This window comes from Pteronotus mesoamericanus, unplaced genomic scaffold, assembly GCF_021234165.1.
Source record: "Pteronotus mesoamericanus isolate MK-2021 breed Mesoamerican mustached bat unplaced genomic scaffold, CSHL_Meso_final contig_74, whole genome shotgun sequence".
NCBI lineage: Eukaryota > Metazoa > Chordata > Mammalia > Chiroptera > Mormoopidae > Pteronotus > Pteronotus mesoamericanus.
The window spans coordinates 5,367,835-5,382,548 of NW_026555247.1; the positions used below are offsets into that span (position 1 = coordinate 5,367,835).

Genomic DNA, 14,714 nt, shown 5'->3' on the forward strand with positions numbered 1-14,714 from the left:
GGGTATGTTCTGAATGAACATTTTTGCCTATTTTAGTTATATACTTGATGTTTTCAAGGGTGATTTTTTTTTTTTTTCCTTCTTAGTCTGATCTGAAGTGTGTTCAGGATGCCAAAGGAGGTTCTTTCTACAGAGATCATTGCCCTGTGCTAGGTGAGTTAGCAGAGTAGAGAAAATTACTAAATAATGGGTCAGAATTCTTGGAATCAGAAAATGTTTAAATTAGACTTTTAAAAAATGTGTTGCCATTAAAGCTGTTTGAAGAGATACTTTTTTGGTTTTATTTTGCTTTTAAAGAATTTGTTCTTTTTAAATGATTTATGTAGGCACTAAATTTTCATAGCTTTAGATTTGACATACCATTTATGTCATAATATATTTGAAACTTGTCTGTTAATCATGAACTTATATTGTTGAAAAATTTTGTTAGATGTTACATCTTTTATACTATTGAGAATAAATGGATCTGACCATTTAAGCTTATGAAATCCTTAGAATTTCTGTAATATTGCCTTTGTAATATAAGAACAGCCCCAAGATTAAGGTAGTGTAATGAATAAAATTTCACATCGTTAAAATAAAAAAGAGCAAGAAAACCAAAACTATCTTCATTTTATCGATTCTTTATTCTTGGCATTATGAACATTTACCACACTCTTCTGATTAAGCCTTTAGTTTCTCTATGCTTTCATTCTCATGCGAACTCTGTGTTCTTTCCAAATCACTGGATTTGCCTTTTTGCTAAAAAGTGCCCTTTTCTTGCATGATATTTTATTAAAAAAGGAGAATGTGGAAGGCATACTTACGTTCTTGCTGAGAGCTTCCATTTCTCCTGGTATTAGAAACTTTCTTGTTTTGTGTCTTGCCTTCACAAGAAAAATAAGGAATCAACATACACATTTGAATACCCCATTGTAGTGTTTCATGATCATGCATCCTTTATTCCAGAACTACCTTTGAAAATAATGTAGGGAATGGGCTTTGAAATCTTTCAAAATGCTCTTAAGGTAAATACCACAAAAACCATTGGTAAAAAATAGTACTCAGCACTTTAGAGAAAAAAGTAGTTTCAGGGTTTTTTTTCCCATAAGCTCTAGTTAGTTATCATAGTTCTGTTACAGTGATAGTCAGCAAGCCATCCATGCAGAAAAGTGAATATTTTCAAACTCTAGAACTTTTGTGTTCTGATAGACGGTTGTATAGTCTTTTATAAATTTTATTTCTGTTCAGTTATCATTATAAATCTTTACATTATTTCAGTCTTTGAGCCTGATGTTTATTTTTTCTTTTTTTAAAGCTTTTTAGTTCTAGAATTTGATACATTATCTTCTCAAAACATTTTAGATTACATGGTAATTGAAACTAAAAATCTAGGGCCTTTTCTTGTTTAAAAATAATGTAGTTGCACATTGTTGCTGTGACTTTCCTTTTCCATTGTCAACTCCCTCTGCAATTACAGGTGAGCAGAATGGCAACAGGAATCCTGGTGGATTGCAGATTGGTGACCTGGTAAATATAGATCTTGACCTAGAAATTGTACAGTCTTTACAGCACGGTCATGGAGGATGGACTGATGGCATGTTTGAGACTTTAACTACAACTGGAACTGTTTGTGGCATTGACGAAGATCATGATATTGTAGTACAGTATCCAAGTGGCAATAGGTTGGTGATATTTCTTAATTTTCAGTGAAGAGATTTAAAGAAAACAAATTATGTGATATAGCCAAAAGACTGCTTAGCCCTGGCTGGTGTGGCTCAGTGGATTGAGCACCCTCCTGGGAACCAAAGGATCACCGGTTCAATTCCCAGTCAGGGCACATGCCAGGGTTGAGGGCCATGTCCCTAGTAGGGGGCGTATGACATGCAACCACACCTTGATGCATCTCCTCCTCTTTCTCCCTTCCCCTCTGTTCAAAAATAAGTAAATAAAATTTTTTTTTTTAAATAAAGACTGTTTAAAGGTAGCTCTCAGTACCTCAGTAGGTAAAAATCCAGAATATTTTGGTGAAGTAGAGAGGAACAAATGGCAAGAAGTATGTGTGTGTGAATTTATATGAATATCTTTATGTTACAGTGTTCTGTGACTTTTTTCCTTCAGAGAGTAGAATATATCATATCATCATTAGGTCCAAGTTTAGGAAAAAGTTCTGTGTTCATAACTGACTGTATCAGTCTGTCCTGAATGAGGATAAAATTAAAACTCTTTGGGCCCATATCTCCAGTATTATATTTTGGTAACACAGCTCTCCCTGCCACAGACACATGCACACACACTAATCCTTATCAGCAACATAGAATTGTATGCATTCCCACACACATACCATTCCCTTCATGCAGAATACCCTTTCCTCCATTTTTTCCTTTTTTTCTGGATTAACTCATCTGCATTCTATAAATATTGAGCTTATACAGTTTAGGAACCTGTCTCTCCTTCTGCCCTCCTCATGTATGCACACATTATTCATCTGTTTAGGTTTCCTGTTATCTATTAAAATGTTCATTTGATCTCTAGATTGTGAGATTTTTGGAGACTGGGCCTGTGCCATTTATTTATTTATTCATTTTTAGAGAGTTTAGAGAGGGAAAGGAAGGGAGAAGGACAGGGAGAGAAACAGATGTGAGAGAGAAACATCAATTGGTTGCCTCGTATAAGTCCTTACCAGGACTAAACCCACAGTCCAGGCATGTGCCCTGACCAAGAATTGAACCGGCGACCTTTCGTTTTGTGGAATGACTCCCAACTAACTGAGCCACACTGGTCAGGGTCCTGTATCTTTTATATATTTGCTCTTAAGGATCAAAATATGTCTAATTTACCTGTATGTTTATGGTATTTTAAAGAAAAAGCAGTAGTTAAATATTTGTCCAATTTTATACTGACATGTACGTAAATTTTCTTTTTTTCTTTAAAATTTTTTCAATTACAGTTTACATTCAGTATTACTTTGTATTAGTCTCAGGTATATAGCATAGTGCTTAGTCAGTCATATACTTTCCAAAGTGTTTCCCCCAATATTTCCAGTACTCACCTGGCATCATACGGTTATTAGAATATTATTGACTGTATTTTCTATGCCATATTTTAAATTCCTGTGACTATTTTGTAACTACCAATCTGTACTTCTTAATCCCTTCATCGTTTTCACCCAGTTAATCCTGAGGTTCTTTACAGGAGGGGATCATATAAGGAATAAGACAAATTAACATTAAGTTGCTCACCAAAATATAGAATTTGCTCCGTGTTCAAGTCTTATATACATGGTCATGTCAAGAGATAGAGAAAAAGCATTTGACAAAAATCGAAAACCCTGTTAAACACCCTGATAAAAACTAATAACTAGGAACAAAAGGGAACTGCTTAGCCTGATCAAAAAGCATATATGAAAACCCCACAGGTAATGTACTCAATGATAAAAGACTAAATGCTTTTCCCTTGAGATCAGGAATAAAACAAGATTGTCTGTTTTCCCCACTTCTCCTCAGTATTGTTCTAGAGAGTCCAGGTGGGACAGTTAGGCAAGGAAAAAAAAAAAGGAGGAAGAGAAAAGAAGTGAAACCATTTCTGTTTACAGATGATATGATCTTGTTTATAGAAAAACCTAAGGAATCCACAAACTATTAGAACTAATAAATGAGTTCAGCAAAGTTGCAGAATATAAGATTAAAAGAGAAAAATAATTTGTATTTCTTTACACTAGCAATGAAGAGTCTGAAAATGAAATTAAGAAAACAACTCCATTTACAGTAGCATCACAAAAAATAAAATACTTAAGAATAAATTAGCCTGAAAAAGTACAAGATTTATACACTGAAAACTATAAAACATTGTTGAAGGAAATCTAAGAAGACCTAAATAAATGGAAAGACATCTCATGTCTATAGGTTGGAAGATTTAATATTTTTTAGATGGTGTATTAGTTTCATAGGGTTACCATAACAAATTTCCATGAAGTGGATTAAAACAACAGAAACTTATTTTTTAACAATTCTGGAGACAAAAAGTCCAAAGTCAAGGTGTTGGCAAGATTGGGCTCTTTTGGAGGACTCCTAGGGAGAATCTGTTCCATGCTTTCTGGTGATTGCTAGCAGTCGTTGGTATTCTTTGACTTTTGTAGATGTACTGCTTATTTCTCTTCCTATGTCTTTACTGGTCTTCTCCCCTGAGAGTTGATGTGTCATTGTGTCCTCACATGACCTTTTTTTTTTTTTTCCTGAGTACAAATTATATTTTCATATACGTTCAAAGTAGGGAAATAATTTGAGACTGATAGCCACATAAATAATCCTTCAGCCCACTATTTTATTTTTGTCAAGCCAACATTTGTAGCTTAAACATCCATGAGGAAAGAACCCTGAGAAAGACATAGAAGGAAATTAATTGAGCTCCTTGAAATTCTAAAGTTTCTTTACATACAAAATAATCAAAAGCTGTTTTTACAAGACTTTTGTATAAGGACAGCAGTCAATTGGATTTAGGGGGCACCCTAATTTAGTATGGCTTCAATTTAATTTGATTACATCTGCGAAATCCTGTTTCTAAATATGGTCACATTCAGGAAGCATCAGGGATTAGGATGTTAACATATCTATCTTTTGTGGGGGGAACATAATTCAACCTATAACAGGTGGCAGTATTCCCCAAACTAATCAACAGAGACAGTGCAACCCCTATCAAAATTCTAGTGTCCTTTTTACAAAAATTAGCAGACCGATCCTCAAATTCATATGGAAATTCAAAGGTTACAGAATAGCCAAAACAATTTGAAAGGAAAGAACAAAGTTTGTAGGACTCACACTTTCTGATTCCAAAATTCACTATAAAGCTATAGTAATCAAACAGTGTATTACTGGCGTAAGAATAGACATATAAATTGATGGACTAGAATTGAAAGTTCAGAAATAAGCCCTTGTATTTAAGGTCAGTTGATTTTTGATAAGAGTCCAACACAGTTCAGTGAGGAAAGAACATTCTACTCAGTGCTGCTGATAGTATATACAAATAACAAGTTGTTATGTTGTACACTTGAAACAAATACAATGTCAATTATATGTCAATTTAAAAAATATAAATAAAGCTACAATAAAAAAAGTAAACAGTGCTGAGTCAACCAGGTATCGGCATACAAAAGAATGAAATTGCACCCTTGTGACACACCATACAGAAATATGAGTCACAGGTTTAAATGTAGGAGCTAAAACTATAACACGGTTAGAACAAAACATCTGTGTTTATCTTTATAACATTGGATTAGACAGTGGTTTCTTAGGTATGACGCCCAAAGCAGGAACAACCAAAGAAAAAGTGAATGAATTGTACTTCACCAAAATTAAAAACTTTTATGTTTCAAAGGAAACTATCAAGAAAATGAAAAGATAACCTATGGAGTGAGAGAAAATATTTTCAGATCATATGTCTGATTAGGGACTTGTACAGTTCAATAATAAAAACCAAATGAACAATTGAAAAAATGGGCAAAGGATTTGAATAGGAAAGAAGATATAGATATGACCAGTAAGCTTAATGTATTATACGCTAGGGCTGCCATTATAAAATACCACAGACTATGTGGCTTAAACAACTGAAATACATTTTTTTACAGTTCTGGAGACTAGAAATCTAAGATCAAGGTGTTGACAGGGTAGGTTTGTAGTGAGACCACTTCTTTGGCTTGCAGACAGCTACCTTCTCAGTATGTCCTCACATGGCCTTGTCTCTGTGCATGCTCAGAGAGAGGGAGATACCACCAGTATCTATCTCTTTCTCCTCTTGTGAGGTATCCAGTCCTGTTGGATTAGAGCATCACTTTCATGACCTCATTTAATCCTTTTTTTAAAACAGTAATAAATCATACCTCATTTAGCCTTAATTACCTCCTTAAAGGCCCTGTCTCCAAATACAGTCACATTAGGAGTCAGAGCTCAACATATGAATTTTGGAGGGACAATTCATTCTATACCCATGAGAAGATGATCGACATTTTTATTAGAGAAATACAATTCAAAACCACAAATGAGATAACCACTTCACATACCAGAATGGTTAGAATAAAAAAGTTAGATAATTACAAGTGCTGGTGAGATTGTAGAGAAATTAGAATCAACCTTCATACTTTGATGCTAGGAATGTGAAGTGGTCTAGATGCTGTGGAAAGCAGTTAGGTAGTTCCTACTCAGAAAAAAATAGAAAGTGATATCTATTCTTGACTTCACTTGACTTTACTTAATGAGTTCCTGAGTAGGAACTCATTAAAAAGCCAGGTCTATAATATAATCTCATGGAAGAAACATTGTATCCTCAAGAAGTCTAAAATAAAAGGACCAAAATTGCCAACCTAAAAAAAAAAAAAAAAAAAAAAAAGAAAAAAAGCAGTTAGGTAGTTCTTCAAAATGCTATATATAGAGTCACCATATGATCCAGTAGGTCCACCCCTGGGTATATACCTAAAAACCTGCCATGAATCTTTGTAGAAGCATATTCATAACAGCCTAAATGTGAAAATAACCCAAATGTCTCTCAACTGATGAATGGATAAACAAAATGTGCTATATCCATACAATGGAATATTGGATTATTATTTGGTCATTAAAAGGAATGGAATACTGACATATATTACAACATAGATGAATCTTGAAAACATCATGCTGAATGAAAGAAGCCTGTTGCAAAAGGTCATATGTTAGTTTATGTAAAATGTCCAGAATAAGCAAATTAATCAAGACAAAGTATATTACTGGTTGTCAGAGGAGGCAATGAATGTGGAATGACTGGTAATCATTATGGAGTATCTTTTTGCCGTGGTGAAAATGAATTTAAATAGTGGTGCTTGGTTGTACAACTCTGTGAATATACGAAAAAATCACCAAATTATACACTTTAAATGAGTATGATATGTGAATTACACGTTGATAAAGCTGTTAATAAAAAAAAAAGGAAAACTTAAATTCAGATTAGCATGTGCTAAAACATTTTTTATTAAATATTTTCTTGTTTAGAAATGTTAGCACAAATTAGGATTATTTATGAATTTTTTTCTTGGTCAAAATTCTTTCTTGGTGAGTGGTGTTAACAGTAATATTGACATTTAAGTTTTAGAAAATAATCTTTTATTTTTTATTCCACAAAAATTTACTGATTTATTAAGTATTGTGTTAGACCCTGGGATTAATGGTAGGACTACAAAGACAATTAAGGCATGGTCCCCTGCTTTGAAGGGATATTCCTTTTAATTTGGTTAGATGAAACCAAAAATAAGTATTAAAATGTTTCAAGTAATTATGATAGGTGAGCATTCTGAAGGTACAAAATAAGAGTGATCATTACAGCTGGACAAGTGATAGAAAAACTTTAGAGAGAAAATTACATTGTGAATGTTTGGAAGATCAATTCAGTTTTCACTAAGTCAGGGAAGCACTGTAGGCAGAGGTAAAAACTTAAATAAATATTGCTGTGTTGAGGCACTATAATAGGTCTAGGAAATTTTGTAATATTGAGTGAGATAAAGGATACTGTGACTGATAAGGCCAAAAAGGAAGCTTTGTGTATCTGATTTTTATTCTGAAGCTCTTCTTTCTCTTTATGGTGGTTTTACAAAGCAAAATGTACTAGTTATACGGGATTTAGTAAAAAGGTTTTTATATGTCGTGATCACTCAGGATCTTTTGTGTGCTAATGTCCATGTTATAAAAGCTTATTTGATTGGGGAAAACTTTTTTCCTTGGAGTGCCACGTGGGACTAGAAGAAGTGTGTTACATGTATTGTGGTACAACTATTTGATGAAATACATGTATTAAGTAGTCAATAAAATGGTGGTTGTTAAAATGGTAACAGCATAGAAAAATGCTTATACATAGGAAAGAAGAAATCAGAATCCAAATTTGTTTTACTACAGTGATTACAGTCATGAAAAATACCTGTGCACTGCAAATTAAAACTAAATACTATTTTTATCCATGAGATTGACAATGGTATGAGGAAATGGTATACTCTTTGTAGGTCAGTTTGGCTCTATCAGAATTGTAAACAAATTGCATACTTTGATTAGGTAATTCTTCCAAGAATCTCTAATGAAATACCGACGCCATGTGCACCAAGATGTACATAGATATTCTTTATAGCATTGTCTTTAATAGTGAAAATTTGGAAATACTTTAAATGATAGGACAGTGGTTAAGTACATTAGTGTATATTCATGCAATAGAATACTCTGTAGCCATTAAACTGAAATAAGTAGATCCATGTCTGTGACATTGAAAAGTAAATCTTCCAAGATTCATTGTCTGAGAAAAAAGAAACTGCAGAATTATATAATGATTACATTTATGGCAAAGAAAGCAATTTTTTCTACATTATAACTATCATTCAGCATATTGATAGATTTCCAAGGATACCCAATGGAATATTAACAGTGGTTTCTAGTGGGATGAAATGGAGAATGGTGATTCAGGTGTGTTTGTGAGAAATGGAACTGTTGTTTGTGAACAAAAATTCCTAGTCTGAGATGCAGGAAGAGGAGAACCTTTATTCAGGTGAACAGTTTGTAAATCTAGGAAATGCAGCTTCTGGTGGAAATCAAATGTGCTGTCTTTATAGAGAAAGTTCCTGCCCTGTTTTATGTGAATTTTATGCAAATGAGAAATCCAAAATGCACAGTTCTGATTGGTCCAAATGGCACTGTCCTGATTGGTCAGAATTGTTTATGCTGATTGGTCATTATGGGGCAACTCTGATTTGTCAGTGTAGATGCAAATGTTATAGCCACACAGTTCTGATTGGATGTGGCAGGTCTTAGTCCATTGGTCAGAAGATAATACTAGTATCTCTCTTGTAAGAATTGATGCAGAATTCAGAAACACAGTGCAGGAAGCTGGCCCCTTATTCTGTAGATTTTTCCTCAAATGAAAAGTGAGCAAGAGGCTGCTGTTAGCACTGGCTGCTAGACTTGGGCCCATTTAACCCCGAGGAGTCCTTCGTGGCAGATACATTGCTTCTCAAGGTTCACATGCTTTGCATGTTTCTGAAAGGTTTTAATTTTTAACAATGTGTGTGTATTATTTAATCCTCACCTGAGGATATGTTTATTAATTTTAGAGAGAGAGAAAAAGGGGAGAGAGAGGGAGAGAGGCACACACACACATTGATGTGAGAAACAGCAATTGGTTGCCTCCTGTACATGCCCTGACTGGGAGTCAAACCCTCAGCCTAGGTGAATGCCTGACCAGGAATTAAACCCATAAACTTTTGTTACATGGGATGATGCTCCAACCAACTGAACCACCTGCCCAGGACTATAACAATTTTTTAACATGCAGAGGATAGTAAATCTACACAGAAGTGTATCATATAAGGGTGGTGAGATTGTGATGATTCTTTTTTTAAATTTGTGCTTTAAAATTATAAAAAAATACAAACAATTCAGGATGTAATTGAAAATGATTGCTTTACTCTTTTGATGCATTGTGAGGCTTTTTTCCCTGCAGTGCTTAACAAAAAATATTATGTTGAAATTAAACTTACCCATTTTGAGTTTTGGCTCTGATCCTTAGGTGGACTTTCAATCCTGCCGTTCTCACTAAAGCAAACATTGTCCGGAGTGGGGATGCTGCTCAAGGTGCAGAAGGAGGCACCTCACAGTTTCAAGTGGGTGATCTTGTGCAAGTTTGTTATGATCTGGAAAGAATTAAACTTCTGCAAAGAGGACATGGAGAATGGGCTGAAGCTATGCTCCCAGTAAGTATATATAAAATACTTTTGGACTAGGAATTATACCATGCTTATGTAGTTTTTTAAAGTATTTTAATTTTAGAAACTAAATTAGCATAATCATTGTGTTCTTCATTGGCAGCCAGGCATACTTATGTCTTTTATTTTCTAATTTCATTAAATTAGCCAGGGGAGGTCCAAAAAAGAATACAGTTAATATTTTTTGATAGAGCTATTAGTGGAGGATGTAATGTAGGAGTAAGGCCTTAATTGGGACTAACTACTATGATTGAAAATCAAAATATTAGTGAATAAAGAGGGTAAAAGAGAGAACACTAGAATGACAAATTTCAATATTGTATGTACTAGGCAATCAATAGACAATATATTTATATTTTTTAAAATAAATGTCTCTATTAGGAAAGTGTATTGTAGTTTAATATAAAGCTTTGCTATAAACTTTATATTTGAAAGAGAAAAACAGTAGGAGATTAATCATGAAGTTAAAAAAAGTGTATATAAAAAGGGAATAAGATATATGGGACAGAAGTAGACGGGAGACATCTTTGAATATGTCTTGTTTTATAGATTGATTTGAAACCATGTATTTTTTACAATTTTAAAACAAAATAAAAAATGAAACGCCTAAAAATGTAAAACAAAATGAAACAAACCTAAATGTGTTTCCTGTTGGCATAATCATATAGAAAGGAAACTCCAAATGATTTTTGAAAACAGTAATTTGTTTTTATATTCTTATAGGAGAAATATAGCCTATAGACCTACATGGAAAAGAAATATTTAACAATTTTCAGAAATCTAATTGTTTGTGATAGTGTTGATATGATTTTGAGATTATTGTTTAATATGACAAAAAATGAGTAGTTAGAGATAATTCAAATTCTTTTATCCCCACTGACCTTAAGAATCAGAATGATCAGAATTGGAAAAGGAGATACAGATGTAAAATAGAAGAGATTATGTAAAAACCCTATGGCCCTGCATTTATTTTATCTTTTAAAGATTTTATTTATTTATTTTTTAGACAGAGGGGAAGGGAGGGAGACAGAGAGGGAGAGAAACATTGATCTTTGCCTCTTCTATGTGCCCAGACTGGACCAAGGACCGAACCCACAAACCAGCCATGTACCCTGACTGGTGGCCCTTCGCTTTGTAGGACGACACCAAACCAACTGAGCCACACCGGTCAAGACTGTTTTATCTTTTAAAACAAAAAGTAAAACAACCCCCACCCCTCATTCTTAGCTCTGTACATGACAAGGCCTTGAAATGAAATAGTGACCGTTCCAGTAATAATAAACATTAGTGCCTAGATTATGGTCTTGGAATAGCTTTTTCTTTTGTAATGAACTAGGGATCTTTGGAGAAATGGCTAATTATAGCTCTTTGGTAGGAAGTGAACAAGATGAACCTTATACCAAATTATTGGAAATTTCTAGTTCATGGTAAGAGGATCTATCAGCCAACTTGAAGGATGTCTTACAGAGACAGATGAAGCTACTAAACTATACCAAGTAGCAAAATTCAGATTGTAAGAAACTACAGGAAAAATTACCCTGTTCCTTTAGCAAATAATTTCCAAAGGGGAAAAAAAAAAACACTATACATTTTATTTGGAGCTTGATTTAAACAAACTAAAAAAAAAAATTATGAGGCATTTGGGAATTTGAACCCTGACTGGTATTTTATGTATTAATGATAATTTTGTGTGGGTTGATAATAGTAGTATAGTTATGTTTTAAAGAGAGTTTACATCAAAAAATAATATAGGAGGGGAGAATAGGTAGGGAAAACAAGATTGGCCACGAGTTGATAATTGTTAAATCTGGTTGATGAATACATAAGGATTCAATATTGTCTACTTTTGTGTGTTTGAGACTTTCCATAATGAGTGATTAAGGAGAAAAGAAAAAACGCAGCCTCATAGAGTTTGAGATGATGATGGAAGATTCCTAATTAGAAGTGAAAATGTCTAATGAGAAGTTAAAATTGGTGGGTGCTGGGGGGAAACTTCAAAGCATGGCTAGAGAAATATATTTTCAAGTCTTTTGAAATAAAATGATAGTTGTCAATGGGTATTAAATTTTAAAGAAAAAAGTAAAAAAGCAAAAGAATACATTTTGGGAGAATGAACAGATTTAGGGATCTGAAGAAGGAAAAGGAGTCAATGAGTGGAGAAAGGAGAGAAACACACAGAAAGATTAGACTGTCATCCAGAAATTAAGGGAATAGTTTCAAGAAGTTGGGGTCAGATACTATACAAGGTCAAAAGAGAAAACAAGTCAAGGGCAATTTCTTCTGTGTAAGGAAGTAGTCAGATAATATTACTGTTACTCAATTTTCTAGTATTGTTATTTGCTGTTCTATTGTGTTTAAGAGAACGAGTTTTGGAACTGAGTTTGAAATGGGGCAAATACTAGCACTTAACTTTCAGGGTTATGATATTTGGTGGGTAAATACAAAGCTCTTAGAACAATGATTTTCAATCAGTGTGCTGCAAAGGCATACCAGTGTGCCAGAATAATTTTTAAAACATGCAATTCTTATTTAGTCAGAGGCACTGACCTTTTCTCCCTTAATTGCCAAACCTGCCCCCACGACCCCCCCCAAAAAAACCCCAAACAACAAAAAGCAACAGCAGCCCTGGCTGGTGTGGCTCAGTGGATTGAGAGCTGGCCTGCGAACCAAAGGGTCACTGATTTGATTCCCAGTCAGGGCACATGCCAGGGTTGTGGGCGAGGTCCCTAGTTGGGGGTGCAGGGGAGGCAACCACACATAGGTGTTTCTCTCCCTCTCTTTCTCCCTCCCTTTCTTCGAAAATAAATAAGTAAAATCTTTAAAAAACAAAACAAAAACAACAGCCAACACAACAGTAACCATTCAGTGTGAATGCCTTGTCTTGAACCATAAATATATAGATCATATAATAGAGTTGCATCTTATTGGTCACGTTGCTTAATAAGGTTGCATCTGATTGGTTAATTCTTGGTACCAGAAATTCTTACTTACAAGTATGGGCACCTGATTTTTTAAAATGTCACTTTGAAACAAAAGTGTAGGTAATTATTATTATTTTTCTAAATCAGTCAAAAGTATACCTATTTTTTTGTCGAATAGGTGAAAAATATAATACAGTTTTTGGTGTGCTGCAGAATTTTAATAATTAGTTAATATGTGCCATGAAATGAAAAAAGTTCATCACTGTTTTAGAACATTAGAACAGCCCTGCCCAGTGTGGCTCAGTCAGTTGGATATTGTCCTGTAAACTGAAAGGTTGTGGGCTTGATTCCTGGTCAGGGCACATGTCTAAGTTGTGGGTTCGGTCCCTGATTGGTCAGGGTGAGTATGAGAGGCAAGCAGTGGATGTTTTCTCTCACATTGATGTTTCTCTCCCTCTCTTTCTCCCTCCCTTCCCCTGTCTCTAAAACCAATAAGTATCTCCTCGGGTGAGTAAAAAAAAAAAAAAATCCTTTAAAAAAAAGATCATTAGAACAGCATTTGCCACCATGGTAAGAACTGCTGTGGCTGATTGTGTTCTGTACCTAATTGCCCTTTTTATATCATATTTAATAGGCATGTTATTTCGACACACTTAAGTTTTTTAATCAGGCATGATTCTAAAAAGGATTTAAACATGGATGTAAACTTTGAGCCCTTTTTGATTTAATTTTTTTAAAATTATAAATCAGACTTTATATTTTTAGGTTAGATTGATGATGGATTTTGTACTACTTGAGCTGTAAGTTCTCAAGATATATCTTTTGGGTTAAAAAAAGGGTTGAATATCCAGAAGTAAAATTTTGTGAACTTTTATGAATAAGATAGATTTGTGATTTATTTACTTATATTTTTGTGGAAGTATAATAGTTTTATTTTATTAAAATATTTTTAAAAGATAATCTTTAATGTTCATAACTAATGAATAACTCATTTGAATATGATTATCCTTTAAAAGTTTTTCTTTAGGAACAAAGAAAAATGAATTCCTTAAACATGTAAAAACTGGTGATTGATTTTTATGGTATATACTTTGGACTTGGAAACATTAATCTAATTTTTAAAAAGACTTTAGGTAAAGTTGGCCGAGTACAACAGATTTATTCAGACAGCGATTTAAAGGTGGAAGTTTGTGGTACATCTTGGACATATAATCCAGCAGCAGTTTCCAAAGTGGCATCTGCAGGATCAGCCATTAGCAATGCATCTGGTGGTATGTTTTGTTTCATGTTTCTTTAAAAGTAATATGATTTATATTAGAACCTTTGCTAATTTTCCAATTCTAATATATTGGTAATGTATGTTTTTCTCCCACATCACAAAACTTTGCTTGAATGTTAACTACCTTTTAAACTTTTACAAACCTTTTTTCCTTTTTCTCTTTTTCATGCAATGAACCACCTTTGTTCTGGCTGAGGTGTGCACTGGAAAAATTCCATAAATATGTGCTTTTTCTTGGATATATTGAGAGCTTTTCCCCCTCAGATCTCAGATATCTAAAATTCAGCATTATCCTTTGTAGTAAGAACTTTTGTTTTCTGCCAGAGTACCATCACTTTCTTAGACTCTTCATTTTCAACATTATTGCTAGCAGATGGCTTTCTTTCTGTTTTTATATCTCAGTGATTTTTTTTTCTCTTACTATTCAGTGAGAGTTACTATACATGTCACAATGAGTAGAAAACCATATTGAGATGTGAATATGCTGGAGGCTGAGTAGACTCAAGCCTAGTCTTTCCTTTCTATGCTCCAGCTTTGTGTATCGAGACTCATTGTAAGTTACTGATGTATATTGTTGTCATCCAGAAAGGAAGATAGGACCATATAACACAGAATGGTAAGAAAGCAAAGGAAAACATACATTGACCTCCAATTTTATTTTTTACTGCATTCTACTTCTTCTGCTTTTGTCTCCTCTTTCCTGCTGTAATTTACTGGTGTGCTTAAAGTTTAAATCAGGAGGGGTTTATTTTTACCTTGAGGTTAGATGGCA

At 33.9% G+C, this 14,714-nt stretch overlaps 1 protein-coding gene across 1 annotated transcript in view; it reads left to right on the plus strand.

Moving 5' to 3' along the window:
- MIB1 (MIB E3 ubiquitin protein ligase 1) overlaps positions 1-14,714 on the plus strand; it is a 135,534-nt gene that overhangs the window by 35,513 nt on the left and 85,307 nt on the right. The window contains exons 5-8 of the mRNA XM_054583439.1: positions 87-153; positions 1,460-1,664; positions 9,547-9,730; positions 13,790-13,934. Coding sequence (XP_054439414.1) covers positions 87-153; positions 1,460-1,664; positions 9,547-9,730; positions 13,790-13,934 — 601 coding nt within the window. The remainder of the gene's footprint in view (positions 1-86; positions 154-1,459; positions 1,665-9,546; positions 9,731-13,789; positions 13,935-14,714) is intronic.